This window comes from Globicephala melas, chromosome 13 (genome assembly GCF_963455315.2).
Source record: "Globicephala melas chromosome 13, mGloMel1.2, whole genome shotgun sequence".
NCBI lineage: Eukaryota > Metazoa > Chordata > Mammalia > Artiodactyla > Delphinidae > Globicephala > Globicephala melas.
In genome coordinates this window covers 67,054,625-67,077,356 of record NC_083326.1, presented here as the reverse complement: position 1 = coordinate 67,077,356, position 22,732 = coordinate 67,054,625, and the positions used below count along the sequence as shown (strand labels likewise).

The 22,732-nt window shown below is 37.2% G+C and overlaps 1 protein-coding gene across 1 annotated transcript in view; it reads left to right on the top strand.

Moving 5' to 3' along the window:
• Positions 1–6,053: 6,053 nt before the first annotated feature.
• HORMAD2 (HORMA domain containing 2) overlaps positions 6,054–22,732 on the top strand; it is a 67,958-nt gene continuing 51,279 nt past the window's right edge. The window contains 7 exon segments of the mRNA XM_060310997.1: positions 6,054–6,104; positions 10,047–10,188; positions 12,111–12,174; positions 12,706–12,742; positions 15,585–15,605; positions 16,526–16,552; positions 22,359–22,426. Of these exon segments, the coding sequence (XP_060166980.1) occupies positions 6,054–6,104; positions 10,047–10,188; positions 12,111–12,174; positions 12,706–12,742; positions 15,585–15,605; positions 16,526–16,552; positions 22,359–22,426 (410 nt within the window).

Sequence of the window (22,732 nt, the reverse complement as noted above, 5' to 3'; positions counted from 1 at the left end):
GGCCAGGCGTGGAGGGCGGGGCTTGCTGGAGGCGCGTTAGCCGTCGCTCGCCGCTTTTTGCATATTCATGAGACCGAGCGAGGCGGGCCGATCAGGCGAGCAGAAGTAATGAATTATTCATGAAGCGTCTCGCCCCGCCCAGGAAGGTCTCGTTGCTTATTCATAAGCCCGAGGGAGAGTTTGAGCCGGAAAAGGCCGTTGAGTCCCTCTCACTGGGAGGTGTCGACCCTCTGAGGTGAGGGCTGTCCAGATGCGAGGCATACGGAGAAAAACGGCGCTTGAGCGTCGTTAGTTCTCTTAGAGTTTGGGGGGTTTTTTTTTCCTCTTAGGTTATTTTTTTCCCTTTACGTTTCTTTTTCCTCGAGGCTTTAAGTTTGATTTGAAAGTATTTCTGTGAGGCCCGAAGTATTCTGAGGAGTAGCGGGAAGGCCGGGGCTGAGGGGAAGGACAAAGAGGAACCCCTAGGTAGCATTCCCCACCCCCCTCCCCAAAGCTTGATGATGAAAAATTTCACATTTACTGGGGGTGGGGGAAGTGGGGTGCGGGGGTGGAAAGAATTGTACTGGGAACACTCACATTCCCACTATGAAGGTAGCTTTTAAATTGAAATGGTGGTGGAAAAGAAGGAATCAGTCCAGGTGAGGACGCAGCAGCGGGCAGTCGGCAGCCAAGCTCTTATTCCGGCCGACACCTGCGTGTTGCAACCAGTCGGATCGGGAGCTTTGTGGGGGAGGGCTATCTATCTTCTAGGTCAGGTTTTCTCCAGCCATTGAGGTGTTCTGTGAGAATCAATGGCTGGCGCACACCAAGAGGTGTGAGTCCCCACGGGATGACCTCAGCTCCTCTTTCGCCTTATCCAGGATTTGCCGTTTAATCTCATGGACTTTAGTTCCCCAAACAGTGCAGGGGAGAGAGTGTCTTGAAACTCAAGATTAACCAATCACCGAAATGTGTTCAATTGTGCAGAGCACTGGACTCGGTGTGCAGTACATCATGTTACTTGGCTGATGAAAATGAAGAAAAAGTACAGTTCTTGCCCATAAAGGAGTTTTAAACTGATTAGGATAATAATCTAATTTCTCCCCCATTGGGCCATAAATCTCTTGAGGTAGGAACAGTATTTTACATCTTTGTAAGCCTACACGAAGACTAGCACGTGGTAGTCGCCCAGTAAATGTTGAATAGAATGAATAATTGAAGTAGCCTGAAGAAGATATTAAAAAACCAAAAGAGCATGAATAAATACCCAGTTAATATAGTGGAAACCATTTACTCTGAGTGAGCACAGAGTAGGGGAATTAACAGGACCAAATGGGATTTGTTAAAATGGAGAATAATAATTTATGGGAGCAAACTCTGTGAAACCTCTGAGTCACAGGGTGACCTTTAGCAAACCATGTTCCCTTACTGGACTTCACTTTCCTCTTCTTTGTACTGATAGTTTTATATTGTACATTTAAATCTATGATCCATTTTGAATTAATATTTGTATATGGTGTGAGATTTAGGTTGAAGGTTTTCAGGGTTTTTTGGTCTATGGATGTCCTGTTGTTCCAGCACTGTTTGTTAAAAAGACTATCCTTCCTCCACTGAATTGACTTTTCTTTAAAATGAAAGGATTGGATTAGTTTTAGAGGATGTCTCCTCCCCCTTCCAACTCTGATTTAAGCCCATTTATGTTGACAGGTACTTCCTTTGAGTAAAGCCATCTCCTTCATACCATACACATGTATGGAAGGTCATCTAGCTGCATTTTAGAATCTAGCTGTTGGACATTATACATTTGATAGAAAAGGGGTTTTAAAAAAATGGTTTTGGAAGATTGGGAAAGATGGGTGAAAAGTATTAGGAAATCAACTATTATTGTCTTTGGGCAAATGTAATGAAACTTTTTTGTGTGTGTCACTCAGAATGCCTCCTACACGCCCCCCCCCCAAAAAAAGTGGCTTAGGCCTTCAGACACTAAACAACAGCTGGTTAATTTTTATCTGAATCTTGGATTCACACATAAAAGGGTAAAAGAGTAATTGTGCCACCATTTTAAATAGGGCAATTGTGATGTAGGTCAAGAAGTAAGCCCAGAGTGAGTCTTATCTGAGAAAACACAGAAATTTTGTTTTTCTGGGCTTCCCTGGTGGCGCAGTGGTTGAGAGTCCGCCTGCCGATGCAGGGGACACGGGTTCGTGCCCCGGTCCGGGAGGATCCCACATGCCGTGGAGCGGCTGGGCCTGTGAGCCACGGCCGCTGAGCCGGTGCGTCCGGAGCCTGTGCTCCACAATGGGAGAGGCCACAACAGTGAGAGGCCCGCTTACCGCAAAAAAAAAAAAAAAAAGAAATTTTGTTTTTCTCAAGATCATAATCCTTGTCACAGAGTAGACATATCAAGCATAAGAGTGAATGTATTGATGCCCTGTGAAGTTTCGGATGTTTGTGGATCCAATATACAAGCAAATATATAAGTCAAAGACATTTGGAAGTTAAAGTTCTGTTCTCAAAACCCATAGTTATGAAATATCTCTTAAGTTTTAGATAATGAGTTAGAACAAGGTGATAAAAAAATATCAGAGTAATTCTCTGAGAGTACATGATCTGTAGAGTCATACCTCCTGGGGCTGTCAGCTTGTGAGCTTTCAAAATTAAGCAGAGTTTGTACTTGAATAGGAGACCTCCACAAAACACCTGCTCAAAGGGAAAAAGACAGTAGCAACAGAATAGTTAGAGGTTGAAAGGAGCCTGGCTATTTAAAATAATTATTTAGATCTTTTTTGCCTTTCTGAAGCCAGTTTATTTCAGGACACCAAAAAGAGACCCTACCATGTTTAGAAATAAGCAAGGAAGCCCAACAACTAAGAAGGTGCTGGTAATGCAGTATTTTAGATGGAATGAAAGCAAGGGAAATTTCATTACAGAGTCATTATAGAAAAACTCCTAAATTGTGAGTCAAATTTTCTTGATTTTTATTCTCAGTTCTGATTGACCTTGAGTAAGTCAATTGACTTCTCTGGACCTTGATTTTCTCATCTAGAAAATTAGATGTTTGGACTAGATGACATTTAAAGTTCCTTCTACTTCTAAAATTCTGTAATTCTATTCTAGACCCTTACTTTTTCCTTGTTCATGTAGTACTTCTCTATTGATTCAGCAGATATTTTTTGAGCACCTACCTACTTTATTCCAGTACTGTCATGGTGCTAAGGATTCAAGAATGAGCTAAACTAGACACAAAAGTTTATATATGATTCCATTTATATCAAATGTCTGGAATAAGCAAATCCATAGAGATGAAAAGTAGATTAATGGTTGCAAGGAGTCAGGCGAGGGGAAAATGAGGTGTGATTGCTAGTGGGTATGGAGTTTCTTTTAACGTAATGAAAATCTTCTGAAATTAGATGGTAGTGATGGTTGCAAAACTTCATGAATATACTAAAACCAACTGAATTGTACCTTAAAAAAAAAACTTAAAAAATATAGAATGAACTAGGCAGATACAACTTTGCCCTCACATTATCTCACAGCAGGGTGGGGTGGATACATAAATGCAATGATATCGAATATATTACAATGGGCACATAACCCAGACTTGGTGGTGAACCAGGGAATAATTCCTCGAGAAACTTATACTAAGCCATGTCTAGAAGATGAGTAGGAATTGGAAAGGGAGGAGGATGTTTCAGGCAGAAGGAACATTACAAAAGCCTGAAAGCTAGAGAGAATATAGGTTAATTAAAGTAGATAAGAATAGCTGATGCATAAAAGTGTAAGGGAAAATGGTTAGAGATGTGGCTAAAGAGGCATGAGCCAGATCTTGAGGCTATGGTAAGGAGTTTGGATTTCATCCTGAGGACAGTGGGGAGCCACTGAAGTATTTCAGTTGAGGAAGTTACATAGTCAAGTTTGTACTCTAAAAAGAATACTCTGGCTGCAATACAAAGAACAGACTGGAGAAGGGTAAGACCAGTGACAGGCAGACTGGTGGTTGAAGAAATCCAGTCAAAAGATGAGGCTGATCTGATCTGAAGCATAGATGACAACAATGTGTATAAAGTGAGGAGTGGACACTTGAGAAAGGAGAATGGATGTGGGAATGAGGGAGGGAACAGGGTTGAGTCATAGTTTTTAGGCTTGAGCATCTAGGTATTTGATGTTGTCATTCACTTAGCTAAGGTACAGACATAGGTTTCGGGCAAAAGAATTCACATTTGGGTATGCTGGGAACATCAAATTGGAACTGGCTCATAGAGGTATAGATCTGCAACTCCCCAGTGAAACCTAGGTTGGGGGAATACATCTAAGAGTCGTTAGAATAGAAATATCATTGAAACAAGAAAGTATTTGTTCATCCAGGGAGTGTGTTTAGAAGTTAAAAAAAGAAAAAAAAGCTCCTAGGACAGAGCCCTTGAAGAACACCAAAAGCTAAGAAAGGGTCAGGTTACACTCAGAAATGAAGGTTATAATCTGAAGTCAACAAAAGGTACCTTGGAATCATTAAGGACCAAAGGACTATTAGGTGGTTTCAGCCTCATGTAAAATCTTGTAAAAGAGTGTCCCCTAGTGCTGCTCTGAAGAAATAATTTGAGAGAAATTATTACCTGTTTATAATCTCTATCACCACCTTGTGGCAGTGTCCTTAAATAATTCTGCCCTCTTTTATTTGCAAAATCTTCCAGAATCTTGCATTAATTTGTACACAAAAACAAGTCACAGGCTATCCTGAGTGATCCAGAATGGAATTTCTTTAAGTGGGTTATCTACAGATATTTTGGTCAGAACTCCATAAAACCTTGACAAGAAACTACAATATAAATTAAGTCCTTTGAAAAGAAAAAGGGAAATTTACTTCTTTTTTATGTTAGTGAAGCAACAGAATTGAAAACTATGTATTTTAAATATTAATACTTTTTATTGTGGCAAAATGTACATTACATAAAATTCATCATCTCAGCCATTCTTAAGTGTATAATTCAGTGGCACTAAGTGCATTCACAGTGTTGTACAACCATCACCACTACCCATTTCTAAAAATTTTTCATCATCCTGAACAGAAACTCTGTACTCATTGAACTCCCCATTCTTTCTACCCTCCAGCCCCTGGTGACTTCTATTCTATTCTCTGTTGCTATGAATTTGACTACTTTAGGTATCTCTACCTCATATAAGTGGAATCGTGCAATATGTGTCCTTTTGTGTCTGGTTTATTTCACTTAACATAATGTTTTCAAGTTTATCCGTGTTGCAACATGTATCAGAATTTCATTCCTTTCTAAGGCTGAATAATATTCCATTGTATATACCACATTTTAAAAATCCATTCAACTGTTGTTGGACATTTGGGTTGTTTCCACCTTTTGGCTATTGTAAATAATATTGCTGTGAACATTGGTGTGTAATCTGTTTGAATCCCTCCTTTCAATTCTTTTGAGTTTAGACCTAGAAGTGGAATTGCTGGGTAATATGGTAAATCTATTGAACTTTTTGAAGAACTGCCATACTGTTTTCCACAGCAGCTGCACCATTTTACATTCCTACCAGCAGTGTACAAGGATTCTGATTTTTCACATCTTCACCTCCACTTGTTGTTATTTTCCACTTTTTTGAATAGCCATCCTAATGAGTATGAAGTGTAAACTTTAACTTTTGAGTTTACTTTGAAAATCAGTTACACATGAAGTTAATTCAAGAAGTATTTTTGAGCCCCTGTTATATAGAGAGCACTGTTACACTCTGAGGGAATAACAAGGATGAGTAAAATATACTGTTGAATCTTTAGGGGATTTACAATTTATTTTTCCCCTCCAAATGTATTTGGGAACAAGTAAGTCAACTTAAATTTTTATTGGGTGGTTGGAAAAACTAATCCAGAGATCGATCTTTATAGAAAATTGGTAGTGGAGATAAAAATGTTTATTAAACTAATTTTCAAAAGAATACAATCAAATGCTAATTATATAGTTCTTCGGAAAATTCACAATAAGGATTACATTAGGCAAGGTCTCTAATTTTTTTTTTTTTTTACAGGTTAGACTTGTTAAAAGAATCCTTGATAGATTGCTATAATGGCCACTGCTCAGCTCTCTCATTCTATCAGAATTCACAAGGCACCTAAGGTATTTATTAAGAATTAAAAGAAAATCAATGACTATTTAGTGAGTTAGTTCAGAATCATGACTTTAATCTTTGGTGTTTTTTTAAACAGCAGTTTTATCAGTTAATTGGCACATAATATTCTGGCAGAGTATGTCTACATTTTAACTGGCTAATGGACTGAGGATGTTCAGGAAATCAGAATAGATTTCTACAAAGTAACTTATTGGGTGCTTGTTTCATGTTTATATATTTAGACTTTGTAGAGGAAAAGAAATCAGAAACAAAAAAAAGATGTTTAAAGAGAATGGCTCTTTGTTAGACATTCACTTCCTGACACAATTAGGACACTTCTAATGCACACTATGATGTAATTATAATAACTGGAGGAGAGAGCACTTAGAGAAACTAGGATCCTGGGGCCATGGGGAAGCATGCCAGGGCCAGGCAACCTTGCTGGGTTCACCTGGGCAAATTTATCTTGTCCCATGACATTCATTAATGAACATTCATTGATTCATTGAGAGCTTAATATTATATAATATATGTGTAATGCTGTGTTATTCTCTGAGAGAATTAAAAAAAAAGAATCTTCACATTCTAGAAGTTTATAATCTGGTTAGGGAAATAAGATTTACAGGAGGTAAGTCAATATACAAAGCAGTATATGCATTAAATATATGTGAAAAGAGTAAAGCAATACAATTATAGGAATTCAGAGATTTTATATAGACTGGAATGGTTTGTATATTCCTCACGAAGGAGATAGGACTTAAGGTGGACCTTAATTAATGAAAAGGATTAGGAGAGAGGTGAGAGAAGAGAATTCCATGAGGAAAAACTAGCATATGCCTTGGCTCAGAGTAAGAAATGAGCATGGCATGTTTCAGAGAATAACAAAGAATCCATCCTTACTGTAGTGGAGTGTCATCATGTTGGACAGAAGTAGGAAATAAAATTGAATAGGAACTTTGGGGACAAATTAATGTGGATCTTAAAAGCCAGGCTAAGGAATTTATGCTTTATTCTGTAATCAATGGAAAGTCAGTGGTTTCACCAGGACAGTGAGTAAAATAATGTTTTAGGAATATTAAGCTGTAGCAGAGGCAGGGAAGATTGAAGTTGAAAGAGAATTAGGGCAGAGAGAAAGCAGTCATCTTTCTGGCTCAAATTCAATATACTCACCAAGCCAACTTCTGATCTCATTGCGTTTCCACTTAGGAAACCCTTCCTGGGGTGAAAATGCTGAGCTGGGTATATGAATTGCAATCAGCTTGGCAGTTATTTTTCTCACTGTAAATTAACAAATTGACCTTTTGATATAAACAGATCTTTGTAGTTTGAACTGCATGAGCTACTTCTCCCAGTAAATTTTAAGTGACTGTATGATTTTGCTATTTAATACTTAAAACAACAATAATAATAACTATAGAAGCTAACATTTATTCAGCACTTACCATGTGCTGGGCACTGTGCCAAGGGCTTTATATTATTATTTCACTTAAACCTTGAAATAAGGGGAAAACTGAAGCTCAGAGAAGTAAAGTAACTTGCCGTAGGTCATGTAGCTTGACAGCTGAGCTGTCAAACATTACTTATATCATTAGCACAATTTCTTATTAAAATAATTTATAATAGTGTTTTATATTATCAAGCCACAGTATTTTCATGTATTAGACATTTATAAAAACATGAATGATAACCCTTAAAGTATTAGATCAACTGAGCTGAGAAAAAAATCCCTGGAGTATAGAAAAGTAACAATTCTAGAGGGCTTTTCCAATCATTGATCTTCATTATTACAAATGGCCTTTTAGATTCTATATTTAAAGTAAACATCTTTATATTTTTAGGTTATTTAATTTAACAAGTGGTTATTACTCAAGTATTGCCTCTAAATTTTGGCATGTTTTCAATAAGTTATTATACATGTATGCCATGCCGGCTATTACCCAATTACCCCCACAGAACCTTAATTTCTCAGGATCTATGGGTACCAAAAGCAATTTTCTGTAAAATTTTACACACATACACATAGACACACATGCATATTACATATTCTCCTTCAACGTTAATCTTTCCTACTTCTGCTATAGCTTAATATTCGTAAAACAATTATTCTGCTCACTCTCCTAATCAAACCTGCTGCTTTTCCACTGGTTACAGAATAAAGCATAAATTCCTTAGCCTGACTTTTTTTTTTTTTTTTTTGTGGTACACGGGCCTCTCACTGCTGTGGCCTCTCCCGTTACGGAGCACAGGCTCCGGACACACAGGCTCAGCGGCCATGGCTCACGGGTCCAGCCGCTCCGCGGCATGTGGGATCTTCCCGGACCGGGGCACGAACCCGTGTCCCCTGCATCGGCAGGCGGACTCTCAACCACTGCGCCACCAGGGAAGCCCTTAGCCTGACTTTTAAGATCCATAATAATTTGTCCCCAAAGTTCCTATCATACATGCAAGAATAATTTTATGTATCTTTTTAACAACTGAATATAATATGGTTTGACAAAATGATGAACTGATAATTCATTTTCGCTATGTAGTGTACCAAAGAGGAAGCAAGCTTACATTGCAAAATCATGTCTAGAATGTCCTGAAGACATTCTAGAACCAGATATAGATAAAGATTTTGGGGCGTTCTCTTTCATCTAAATGCATATTTGTGGGTAGTACCTGCCTCTAAGTAACAGAGTTATTAAAACTTCAACAGTTGAAACTGTGCGGTATAGTAAAAAAGACCTCTGAATTTGCATGAGGTAATCAGAGATTTACCATTCTGACTTCTAATATCATAAATTAGTTTCACCTGCTTTTGTACTTTATATAAATGAAATCATACTTTAGTACTCAATTGTATCAGGTTTCTTTGCACTCAGCTTTATCTGTGAGAGTCACTTATACTGCAGAACTTTTGCTTAAGCAAAGCACAAAGATGTGGAAATACATGGTAGTAGAATAGTAGATGAATAGTAGTTCCACATGGCTAGGGAGTAGGGTGCATAGGAGGGGATAAGGGAGGAGGGGCAGAGGGAGGGGTGGGAGATGAGACAGGAAAGCTAGGCAAAGATAAGATTTTGACAGTTCTCAAACGCTACACTTGAACTCTATCCTGTATGAACACTGGGAGTGTCATGATAAGATTTGTATTCTTTAAAGTTAATAATGTTGGCAGTATGAAGGACAGATTGAATGAAAGGAACTGTTAGCAGGGAGGTCAGAGGCAACTACAGTAATAAAGGGGAGAAGTGACCATGTCCTGAGCCAAGGCAGTGGCAGTGAGAAGAGAAAGGAGAAAACAGATTTGAGAACTCTCCTAGAGAGGATTAATAGGACTTTGTGATTGGATATGGGGAATGGAGGAGAGAGAGAAGCCGAAGATGACTGTACTTCTAGCTTGGATGATTGGAGTGACTGCTGATCCATTTGTCTGAGAATGAAACTTGGGATCAGGTTTCAGTCAGGGTGATAGAGATAAACTGAGTTTGAGGATGTTATGGCAACAGAGAGAGGAGAGTGTAGGCAAAAGTGTTAAGCACTGCAGAGCAGTTTACATAGTACGAGGACCGAGATGAGGTCAATGATAGGATGTACTTGGTGACTTTGGAGAGAATAGTATAGAACAGAGCGGGTGGAAGACAGATTGCAGTGGGTTCTGAGGAGTGTATGAAAGGGAAAATTATATAACCATAGTAAAACTCCCCATTTTGCTTAAATCCATGGGTCATTGTAAAATAAATTATGTCAGTCTTGAATTACTTGGATAACCGTCTCTGCCTTTCTTCTTTGCCTTGCCAGTGAAGATCTAATCTGACGCAATATTCAAAGCCCAGTTTCCTTTTGATTATCTATAAAGGTATCAGATTTGAGGTCTTGAAAAATCTTTCCATTTTACTTGTGATAATGGCATGATGGGCTGAATATATTAAAGAATACTAATCTTTTTCATTTTCCCCCCCTCCCAGCAAACAGTTTTCCCATGTCAAATAACTAAGGAGCATGAGTCATTGATAATGGTGAAGAAACTTTTTGCTACTTCTATCTCATGTGTAACATATCTAAGGGGCCTGTTTCCAGAGAGCTCTTACGAAGAAAGCCATTTGGATGGTAAAGTTTAACTAAATGGTTACTTTGGCTGGTGGAGCCCTTTTCCTCTATTTGGCAGGAGTAAAACTTTACTTTCTCACAGAGTGTGCTAATTCCAAGTCATGGGTTCTTTAAGATCAATTTGCTAATTCATTTTCCATTTTAATTTCACTATGTTTAGTGGTTTTACTTATAGGAACCATTAGTTCCTGGCTAATACCAAATCACGGAATGAAGAGAAAAGAAATATGTATGGACAAGCCCAGTAATTCTAAACTGTACCTACAAAAGCAGCAACCAGATCGAAATCTACTTGGGGGCTGTACATTTGCACTATTTTGTGTCTCAACTGAATTTTTTTCTTTGAGGTAGACTTTGGCCTTGAGGAATTTTAATTGAGAAGTTTAATTCTTTCTGTTAACATATACAAATATGTGGAAAATATGCATACCCATGCCAAACCCATTTGTTGATTAACATGGATATGTAGACAATTATTATTCTAATCAGCTCTGGTTTTTTCTTAATTTTCTGTCTTTTCTACTTTTCTTCCTTTTATTTCTTATGTCCTTAAACTCATGATCTCATTTCCTTGTATTACAAGCTGTTTCTGTCTCCTTTCCTTCTCTTGTATTAAAAAGAATGTACCTAGGACTCTTCAATTTTTCAAATATCTTTTTGTTTAAAAAGATGGATTATGATAACAATTCAGAAAATTTTGCTGATTTGTCATGAAAGTGGGAAAGTATCATTTGGAAAATAAATATAGAGGGCTACAAGTTTCCTTGTAAGATGTTATTTTTCAAAATCTAACTTTACTTTAAATTTCTCACATCTGTATTTAATGATATACTTAGGCCTCATTCCAATTTAATTTTCTTAAACATTTGATTCTCTACATGAGCATCAATGAAATGCATGTGTGCTATAAACACAAAGGCATTATATTTGCAACTGTGACAGCCTCATTTGTGTTATGTCCTCTTTTGGTCTACAGGATATAAATCTGTAATAGTGAAAATGTTTATATGTAGCATATAGTTGCAGTTTCTCCTCTTGTTTGGAATATAGAATTGGAAAAAGACATATTTGGAGTAATTAAGCGCTTACTGTGTGCCAATCACTAACCTGTGCATGGAGGGCAATACCATTGTTTATAGCTTTATTTTTTGTGACAGTTTTAATGGAAGTTATATATCTCCCTCCCAGTGTTTGTACTTAAAGTAGCATATATCATAAAAATGCCCAGTACTCCTAAGTTGCTCTCTTTTTGGCAATCTCTAAATGTTATACCAATATGGAATAATTTTCATATCTCTCAATAGCAATAGAGGTAACATCAATTTTAGGATAGGAAAACAATCTGAAAAGGTGAAGTGATTTATATAAAGTCATACATGAATCAGTAATTGATTTTAGACTGATCTAAACCAAAACTTTTTTTTTTTTTTAAACCAAAACTTTTAATGTGACTTTCTTATTCTTCCTTCCTATAGTAAGGTAGTCGAATTTCAGATGGAAATTAATATTTGAGAATAATCCATGGAAACATTTTTCATCCTTTTTGTCTTTCATTGAGAGAGAGAGAAATACCAGAGAAGTGATTTGAGACTGAGGTGTACGTTTTAAATTGGTTGATGGAGATGGTCTCAGTACTACCTTATGATAACTTAGCATTCAGCAGAAGCAAAGAAGTGACACAAATTGATTTTGCAACCAAATCAGTTGTGCTACATTGTAGAAGGGAAGACTGCTAATCTATAATAAAAATGGGAACTAAGTCAATTATCAACATAGGATTTATTTTTAAATTAGATATTTTGTGATTCAAAATGTTTTTATAAGCTATAAACTAAGTAAGTTATAAAAATAAAATCATGAAAGGAAATACCCTTATTTAGTATGGACAATTTTAGTGCAACAGACTGTTTCTATTTTTGTAGACCTCAGTTTAAAAATCCTCCGAGAAGATAAAAAATGTCCTGGGTCACTGCATATTATCAGGTGGTAAGTAATTGAAATTCCACCAAAGTTGAACAACATTATTTTTATCATAGCTGAAATTACCCATAAGACTTTATTTGGTAAGATCATTTCCTTAAAACTATTGCCTTCTTCCTTTCTTTCTTTTCATCTTCTTTTTTTTTAATTTCCTAGAAATGTGTAACAATTATTCAATATTATTTTAAGATACTGATTTAGTTTTGTTTTTGAAGAAAGTGGACTTTATATAAGAAAGAAAAATATCAATCAAAATTTGATTACTCATCATATGCATGTCAGTGTCCTAAACATTATGGGAGGCCAAAAGAAAAATAAGATGTGATTCCCTACCTCAAAATTGCTTACATATTATTTATAAAGTACTATCAACATATTAAAAGATATAGGAATTTCTAAAAAATGATTAAATGGGAAAGGTGAAATGGTTATCAATTTAATGTATTTCAAAGCAAGAAACAAATCAGTTTTGTACTTGGGATTCTTTCTGGCTTTGCATCTGGTCCAAATTGACACCAAACATTTATTTCTTGACAGGATTCGAGGTTGTTTTGATGCTTTGGAAAAGAGATACGTAAGAATGTTTTTAAATTTACACCAGGATCAAAGACTCATCCTTTATCCCTTTAAAAGAAAAATTTAGCCTTTATTTTGTTGTTGTGTTTTAACAGTATACCAGTTCCTACATTTGCATTCATGAACCAGTTTCTTTTTATTTTGTGTCTTTGTTGTCCTGTTGATGTCTCGTTTACATCAATTAGAAATGAAACCCTCATTTTTCTCTTTTACATACTCGTATCTTTTTGACCACAGAATTTCCTCTGAAGTCACTGGAAGAGATCCACAGGATGTGGGAAAGGGCAGACAAGAATCTGGCATTTAGCACATTGAACATGTTCAAAATAGTGGCGATTCAATTTGCAGATATGAAAGGAAAAAATGGACTTGAATAATCGGTTTTTATTCTATGTTAGTTATTTTGTTAGCTATGTTTGGCACATGTATATAACCTGTTCCCTCAAAATAGCTAGCATTGTAGCTTGAATTTTTTTAAATGCAGCTTGAATTTTAAGTGCATTAGATTTTTCTTGCTGCCCAAGACAGCTATGAAGCGTGTAAAAATTAGAGGCTCTAGTCCTAGTTGAAGAGATAATATATAAATGAACTTTCCACCACTGCTTTCTCCTTTCCCCATCTCTGTCTTCTTTTTACTTCTCAATTCCTATTCCTTTAAAAAACCTTAAGGTGAGTAAGCCTTACATTGGATTATTTAGTTGCACCGATATATTTCCTTTTTCATTGAATAGTTATTACTTATGATTTATTCAACACTGACTGGGGGGTTGAGGGATACAAAGATAAAACAGATATGAGATTGTGCACACAAAGAGCTTATAGTCCATGGCAGAAGATAGATGACACCATATGCACGGCTGATGATCAGCTATTGCACACTGGCATAGCTGTACCTGTTGTTAAAATGTTGAAGTACTCTATATCCAGTGGTAAATGGTTGCTTCTCTGAGATCCCAAATGACTCCCACCATGTCCACCCCTTCACCCCACCAGTGTCTCTTCTGGGATGTCCCTAGACTGTTCCACAATCTAGCAACTAAAGGGTTGACACCTGGCCCAGGGGGGAGCTTCCAGGAACCCAGCACCAGGGCTAAGTTGGCATCTTTTCTGATTGGTCAGTACCTGTGCCATGTTGGGCTGTTAAATTTTGATTTTTTCATATCAGTTTGATATTTCATTAGAAAGTGATGCATACCAAAGGCAAGATATTGATCATGTGCAAAGGAAGTATGGAAAAGGAGGGGTTATATCCAGTGAGGGACATGAGGGAAATCTTTGGGAGAAAATGACTTTGAAGGCCCTTAGTATTTAGACAGGTTGAGAGGGGAAGAAGGTCCTCACCAGTACACCGAACAGCACTCATTCATTCTCCTTTGTCCATTCATTTAGCAACATTTCTTGAGTGCCCATCTTTGAGGGGCAGTGAAATATAGTTAAGAGCTCAAGGTTTAGAAGAAGTAAGTCTGAAGTGAATCCTAGTTCTGCCACTTAATACCTGTGTGCTCTTGGCACATAACCTCCCTCTTGGTAACTTAGTTTCTTTACAATAATAATAGAACGAACCTCTTACGGTTGTTTGAGAATTAAATGAGTTAATAATCTAAAGCAGTAGTTTTCAAACATTAGCTTGCATCAGAATCACCTGGAGGGCCTGTTAAAACACACATTGCCAGGTTCCACCCCAAAATTTCTGGTGTAAGAATTTTCATTTCAGACAAATTCCAAGTGATGCTGAGACTGCTGGTCTAGGGACCATACTTTCCAAGGCATCACTCTCACCATTGCTCACCATGTTCAAGCACACAAGCATTCGAGAACATGCCAAGTGTCTTTTACCCTTGTACATATTGTTACTTTTGCCTGCAAAATTTTCTTCCCTACCCCACACCCTTTATCTGGCTAATTCCAATTTATCCTTCAGGTCCCAGCCTAAATATTTACTTCCTCGGGGAGGCCTTCCCTGACAACCACCCCCCCACCCCCGCCACCCCTCTCCCAGCCTAGACTGTCCACCTGTTTAATGGTCACTAGCACTCAGTGCTGCTGCTTCATAGCAATTAACACAATTGTAATGATGTACCTATCTGTGTGCTTTTTTTGTTCTCTCCTGCTGGTCTGCACGTTCCCTGAGATCAGGGGCCATTTCTATTTTTGAATGAATGAATGAACTATTAATTAAATAATTAATATAAATTAGAGTTTTACTGTGTAGTCTGAAAATCAATTGTATGCAGTAACCAAAACGGCCACACAGTGTCACTAAAGTTTTAGTCTTTTGGGTGAAATAGGTGAATAATTTGATACAAAATTATGGTCCTGAAATTTTCTCATTTGTATCCTAGTTTTTAATAGGCTTGCTTATATCTCTATCTCTGTATCTATATATTCCATTATTCTTCCAAGCAGAATCTGTTTATAGTAATGTAGTTGTAGGGAGGGCAGAGATTTTGTAGACTTACATCAGACTTAAAATTTTTAATTACTTTCAAAACACAAACTGTTTTAGAGATGCTTATGGCATAATTAACTTTTAGTAATAATGAATTATTTTGTATATCTTTTGCCTCCCAAACTAGAATGTAACTTATAGAGACTAAGGATAGTTATCTTCTTCTTTTTTTTTTTTTCCATCTCCCCCTCCCCAGCAGAACCTTGGGTATGTAATAGAGACTCACATGAATGGATGAAAAATTAGTATCCATTTCTCTGACCTTCTGAATAGTATTTTTTTCCTACCCAGATCTTTTAATTTGAAAGTCATATTTTAATTAGACTTTATTGAAAATAATAATAATATAGGTGCAAGTGTATAGTAACAATAGTTTTCTTTTCTCTTGAAGCTACACATGGCAGTACTTACAGTAAGTGCACATTTAAAGACCAAGCCTCTGTCTCTGCTTCATTGTCTTTTGGCAAGTGAAATAGTAAAACAGTACTCTCCCCCATCCTCCCTGAATTTCATTGTCTGTCCTATGCATTTTGGAAGAAAAAAAAAAACTCTATCAGAAGTTTTAATAAAAGATCACAATCTACATATTTCTTTGGCATATTACAATACATGAGGAAATATATAGGCTATACTATCTGCTTCATCTATTGGCTATTAGAATTTCATTTTCTGAGTTAATTTACAGACTCAAAGCTCTTTGTTTTTGAAGTTTTACAGACTTTTTTGAAGCTTTGTATACTTCTTGGTATATAACACGGTATATGTAGTTAAGAATAGAAGGAAAATGAGAAGATACTATTTTTTTTTTTTTTTTTTTGCGGTACACGGGCCTCTCACCGCCGCGGCCTCCCCCGTTGCGGAACACAGGCTCAGCGGCCATGGCTCACAGGCCTAGCCGCCCCGCGGCATGTGGGATCCTCCCCGACCGGGACACGAACCCGTGTCCCCTGCATCGTCAGGTGGACTCTCAACCACTGCACCACCAGGGAAGCCTGAAAAGATACTATTGAGAGTCTTAGATATATGAGTTATTTTAAAATTTTTAAACCATAACAAATTACTGTGACTGTAGTGCAGTCGCAGTAATCATAAATATCTGGTTATCAATTTCCTTATAATCAGGGTTCACAGAATGCTCTAAAGACTCTCTATGTTCACAAAATAAGAGCTTATTCTATCTCTAGCTTGAAATATATATCTCAAGATACATATATATATATATTTCAGTACTCAATTAATATAGCACAAATTGAACTCTTCACATAGAAAATGTATTCTGTGGGGAGTAATCTAGTTTCAGAAATTAAATGCTGTTTATTTTTCCTTAAATAGCTTTACACAAATCCGAAGGAACCTGAGGTAAGAACACATAAAGAGATGGGCAGTATATTATATTTAAATATGTTTACCTGAGTTGAGGCCATAAATTATATCACTAGACTACCATATGAACAAAGTAACTTGTAGTGAGCTTTTTCAGTGTGTTTTATTATAAATGTCACCAATTCTTTATTATGAGATTTAAAAAACTACCTAAGGGTATTGGGAAAAAAACATTGAGTAGAACTGAGAGTATTCCGTAACACGTTAACAGTAAGAATCTGTATGAAAACTACCTTTTATTTTTATTTTAAATGATGCTGAATCCTTTCTATTTCTGACCTTTGTGGCATAATGCTAAACTTTTTTTTTTATGGCTAACTTAATTCTCTCCCTTCTGACATTTTCATAGATTTTTTAAGCTTTACCTCTTTACTTCTCTCTCTAAATTTCTCCCCTCTGCTTATTGAATTCTACTCATCCTCAACACCAACTTATGTTTAAAGTTTTCATGAAAGCCTCTTTGGCTGTTTTGTTCACACTAATTTCTCCTTTCTCTAAATTCCTTTCTCCAGCAGGACCTCACAATTTAACACTCTTAATTAATTCATAAAGATTACTTTATCTCCCTAACCAGATTGTGATTCCTGAGGACAAATCTTGTCTTCTTTTCGATCTCCCAGTGTGAATTCATAGTCCTGGATATGTAATAGTAACTTGTGCTACTTTGAATGACAGCTGTGGCAGTGGCACAAATGGAGGGAGAAGCCCTTCGTTCTTTCTTCTCATTCTATCCTCTATTTTCCTCCCAGCTTTCTTTCCTCTTCTCTTTCCCTTTTGCTTGCTTTCAATTTTCCTTCCCTAAACCTATGGATTTAGCCTAACTGGTAACCTTCACAACTAAGTTAAGTGTTTTTTAGCCTTTAATATCCTTTCTTCTTTGGCAAGATTATAAACAGCTGTTTGAGCAAGGCAGAAGAAAACTGGTGCATGAGGTGGGTAACAATTCCTCAATGCCCAAGCTAAACCTATTTTTATCTTTGTCTCTAGTTTAGTTTCAATTTTTTTTGTTTTCAGTATGTTTGAGGGGAGGTTTCCCAAAGTAAGATCTCCTGATAAATTGTTAATAAATTGGTCATTTCCTTAGTGCAATAAATTGTTACGTTTTCTTATGCATGTAAAACTCATCTGAAACTAATGGTTTTGAGGTAGTGAAATGCTGAGGAAATTGGGCTATCTACAGAAAAATATTACAGAGTGGGAAGAAAACTGTTAAATGAGTTTTGATGCAGGCAATGTACATAATAATAAAGTTAGAAAGCAAAAGCTTATTATAAGTTCTGAGCTATCATTTATGACCCAGAAAAAAATATTTTGAACTCTTACATATTATTTCCTACAGCAGTGATCCCTAACCTCTGTGTTCATGGCACACTCTTGATTACTAGAAAATTTGGTGGCATGTTTAAGGGTATTAAAAGACTTAAAAGGACACCAAATGTGTCAGCAATAATTATGGTATAACTATGGCACAGCAATGTTCATAGCGCCTGAAAGTATCCATGGGGTTACACTGTTTTATGGTTGCTCTTTAGCACCAAGTCACTGATAGAACTATTTACCTCTTTGATCTCTTTCTTCTATGTACTCGCAAAACAGCATTCTCACATAAAATCTTTCTTTGGCATTTATCTGATATGGTACCATGTTTCTTGACTCATACTGGTAGAAGTATATATTGTCCCCTAAGCAAAACTGCACAAACAGTAACAACATTAATATTTACCTGAAGCAAAAATGCATTTTACACATGGACTAAAATTTGCAGCACTCTTGTGAAGAGTCTGTCATGGTACACCAGTTGAGAACCTCTGTCTTAAATAAGTTTGCTTATCCAGTCCAGACACCAACAGAGTTTTGGGCATTGCACAAACACAGCTTCTGCACTTGAGGCTTTGTTCTGGTTGCTCCATCTTAAGAAAGAGATGAACTGACGAAAGTAACTAAAGTAGTGAAGAGGGCTAGTGTGTCTTTTCTGCAGATACACACTACAGAATGGGTGCAAGGTATTAATAAGATGTGTAAGCCGAAATGTAAATATGTTAAGGAAATTTTTACACAGTTTAATGCATGATAGACCCATAAAGAATTACTATATTTGAATATTGTGAGGATTCAAATCCTACTATTTCACCATCTGTTTTTCTTATTGCCTGTTAGAGGTGGTCAACACCACTTTTAATAGACTGCTTCAGGAACTGAACTATAGATGGTCCCTGCTTCTAGCCACAATATACTTTTAGATACTTTGTTTTTAAAAAATCCTGTAGGATGAAATCCTAATTGAATGTGAACTCTATCCTGGCTGAATATTTATTCATTCAGCAAGTATTAATTGGGTTCCCCTTATGTGCCTGAAACACAGGAGTTAATGGGTAGACAAGGTGCCTGCTGTCTGGAAGCTTACGTTCTTATGAGGGAGGATAAACAATAAACAAGTAAACAAAACTTAGCAAAACAGTTTCAGATAGATCGTAATGCTATGAAGAAAATAAAAGTTGATATGCTGGAGAGTGCTAAGGTGGGAATGGAGGAAGAAAGATTGGAGGGCAGTCCCTGGAAAGCCTCCCTGAGGGGCCACTGTTTGAGCTGAAACTGAAGAAGAGTCACCCCATGCAGGCCTGTGAGAGGTAATAGCATGTGACTGCAGAACAACACAGTAGTTAACATTGCAGGCGCTGGAGTCAAATCCCAGCTCTACTACTTACCAGCTTCATCTATAATGATGTAATACCTACTCTGAGTGTGGCTATGTAAGAATGAATAGATGTAGAGCATTTAGGGGAGTGCCCAGATATCATGATTATTATCATCAACTGGAGACAACATTTTCCAGAGTACAGTTGTGTAAAGGCCCAAAGGCAGGAAGGCATCTTGTGTGTTCATGGACAAAGAAGGTGCCCTGAGCCTGGAGCTGAGTGAGTGGGAGGGAAAGAGGCAGGAGATAAGGTCAGAGAGGTAGGCAGGGGACAGATGAGTAAGGCCCATGGACCAAGGTAAATTCTGGATTTTATTCTAAGGGCAATGGGAAACCATTAACAAAGGAGTGACATGGTCTGATTTGCATTTTCAAAACTTTTTTTGGCTGTAGAACAGAGAATGAATTTGGAGGAGGAGAAGTAGTTCGGAAGCAAGCAGATCAGATGGAAAGAGACGGTGTTGGCTTGGATAGGGTGAAGAGAATGAAGGTGAAGAGAACCAGATGGACTTGGGATGTGCTTTGGAGATAGACCTGAAAAGTCTTGCCGATGGATTGGAGTGTGGAGGGAGAATGAAAAGCTGTGTATGTTGCTGTTGCTTTGGACCATGTGGATGCATTCAGTATGATTAATAGAAACCATTGGTGAGCAGTTTAAAGACTCATACTTATTAGGCAACACATTAATCTGAAAAGCAGGAGAATGTTTTATGAGGTGTTAAGAAGAGACTAGTGCCTGCTGTAAATATACCTTCCTTGATCAATCAGACTCGGATGGAAGTTATTAAGGATTATCATCTTCTATAAAACAATTACAAACATAACTCTTTTATTAGTAGTTGCACTAGGGACCAAATGATAAAATGTTAATAAAATTATCAGCCACTAAAGGATCCACTCTTGATACATTTAAAAAAAATAAAAGATAGCTCAGAGCATCAAAAAGGTAGAGCTGGTTGAGAAACATGGGCGGTCAGGAAGAACAGGCATTGTTTACTTGACAGGGCAACTATACCGCATCAATGCATCAACGCATCAACGGAAGAGAGGATATTGTGTATCTAGCCTGTCTGGAGTGAACCTGTTGCTGTAGGCACCTCTATTCTCACATATCTCTCGTACTCACAAAGCAACATTCTGAACTTGGTTTGATTTCTCAAGAAGACTGTCTTGCTAGAAAAAATCTTTTTCTCTTAAAAATAACTCCATTACAAGTCAGTCTTTTTAGAGTATAAGCACCATGAGCCAGTTTCCCTAGGACCTGCTCACCTATAATTCATGGGATACCAAATCTCAGAATAGACAAAAGTAACAAGAACACCGTGATTTTTTCTGATCAGTCTAACATTCCATTCCCACATTGTCAAGAAACAAACACTGAAATAGATGAATGAAGGGTATTTTTTGTGTTCAGACTCAAATTCATACCCTTGTCTGTCTTTAGCACCTTCTCCAGCTCTGTGTACAGACTACTGTTGACCCTTGAACAACACAAGGGTTAGGGGTGGTGACCCCCAAGCAGTGGAAAATCCATGTATAATTTATGGTAGGTCCTCCATATACACGGTTCCTCTGTATCCTTGGTTCCTCATTTTCAGATTCAACAACCATGAATCATGTACAACTGTAGTATTTACTATTGGAAAAAAATCTGCGTGTAAGTGGGCCTGCATGGTTCAAACCCATGTTGTTCAACAGTCAACTGTACATGTATCTGGGTCAACTGTTAGCTTCAACTATTAGGCAATCACCTTATTTTAAATGGAGTACATCTCTCATGAGGAAATCTGTCCTTTATTTCTAGCTTATTTATATCTGTTTATATTTGTCTATATTTACAGCTAGCAGACAGCAGTGGTGTCTAGTTTTTAGTGCAGGATCAAAAGAACAAAAATAAAAAAACACCTGATACCATAGACCCTGGTTCCTTTCTGATTTTTTCTAGCTTTCCTGTTGCCATTCTACTCTTCCCTGAATTACTACAGAATTCTCTCTCTCTCTCTCTCTCTCTTTCTTTTTTTTAACATCTTTATTGGAGTATAATTGCTTTACAATGGTGTGTTAGTTTCTGCTTTATAACAAAGTGAATCAGCTATACATATACATATATCCCCATATCTCTTCCCTCTTGCGTTCTCTCTCTCTCTTTTTTTTTTCAGGAGTCTCTTAATTGTTCTCATGGTTCCCACTTCTCTGCACTCTTAAAATAGCCAAGGTGATCTTAAAAAATGCAGATCACTCCCATGCTTAAAACCCTTCAGTGGACTTCTGGTTTACTTGGAATAAAGTCCAAACCCCTTAGTTAACAAGGCCCCACAACTTTCTCTACAACCTCATCTCCTACACTCTCCCCCTTGCTCACTCATCGTCAGCCATTTGGCCTCCTCTGTGATCCTAGAAGAGGCTTCCTTTCCTACTGTAGAGCCTTTGCATTGATGTTTCTTCTGCTGGGGTGCCCTGCTCTCCCCTAGCTCTGCACATGGCTGACCTCTCTCATCAATGAGGCTCAGCTCAAACATCACCTCTTTAGTGAGGCCTTCCTTGTTCCTTCCAAACCAAATCACCACCTCTCCCTTCTGTACTCTGTCACAGCATCTGCTTCATATTGTTCACAGCTCTTATTACTACCTGAAATTATTTTATTTGTTTACTTGTTTATCGACCATTTCTCCCACCAGTCTGTGTTTTCCAGAAAAACAGGAACCTTTTCTGTCATGTTCACCATAGTGACTCCACTGCCTGACACAAAGTAGACATTCAATAAATATCCTTATCATGAATGAATGGTTTCTTAACTAGTTCCACCGTTATTTACCTAAGCTGGGTCAGACACTTGACTCTGTGCTTTAGCTTCTCCAGCTTTAAGATGGTAACAAGAGATTATGCCATCTAACTCATTTTCAGCATGGAGGAGAAAAAGTGTTATCTTTATATCTGGAAATATTACTCCTGAATAATGTAATGCTATAAAACAAGTATATAGGAGGTATAGTAGGTATACAATGAAAGTGTTCCTTACCTATTATCAGATAAGATTCTGGATTTTTTAAAAATAATTTCTTTCTCTATTCCCTTTGCTATTTCTAGAAAGTGACTGAGATATACCAGTTCAAATTCAAATATACAAAAGAAGGAGCCACTATGGATTTTGACAGGTAGAATCTAATTGTTTAATGAACATGAGAAATATGTAGGATTGAGGTAAACATAAGCTTCTTGAGGCCAGAGATAGGTCTTATACTTCCTTTGTAACTTCCCCAACAATCTCACAAAAACCACTATTATGAAAAGGGACTGTAAAAATTGTTTAAATTTCTGAAATCCATAGATGAAGCCAGTAGCAGAAGAGGCTTCCTTTGCTTCTTTCCTTCTTCTCCTATAGGTGATATTAGTAGGGTCTAAAGGCAATTTAGTGGTTAAGAGTTCTAATTCCTAAGGCAGAAAGATCTAGCTTGGAACCC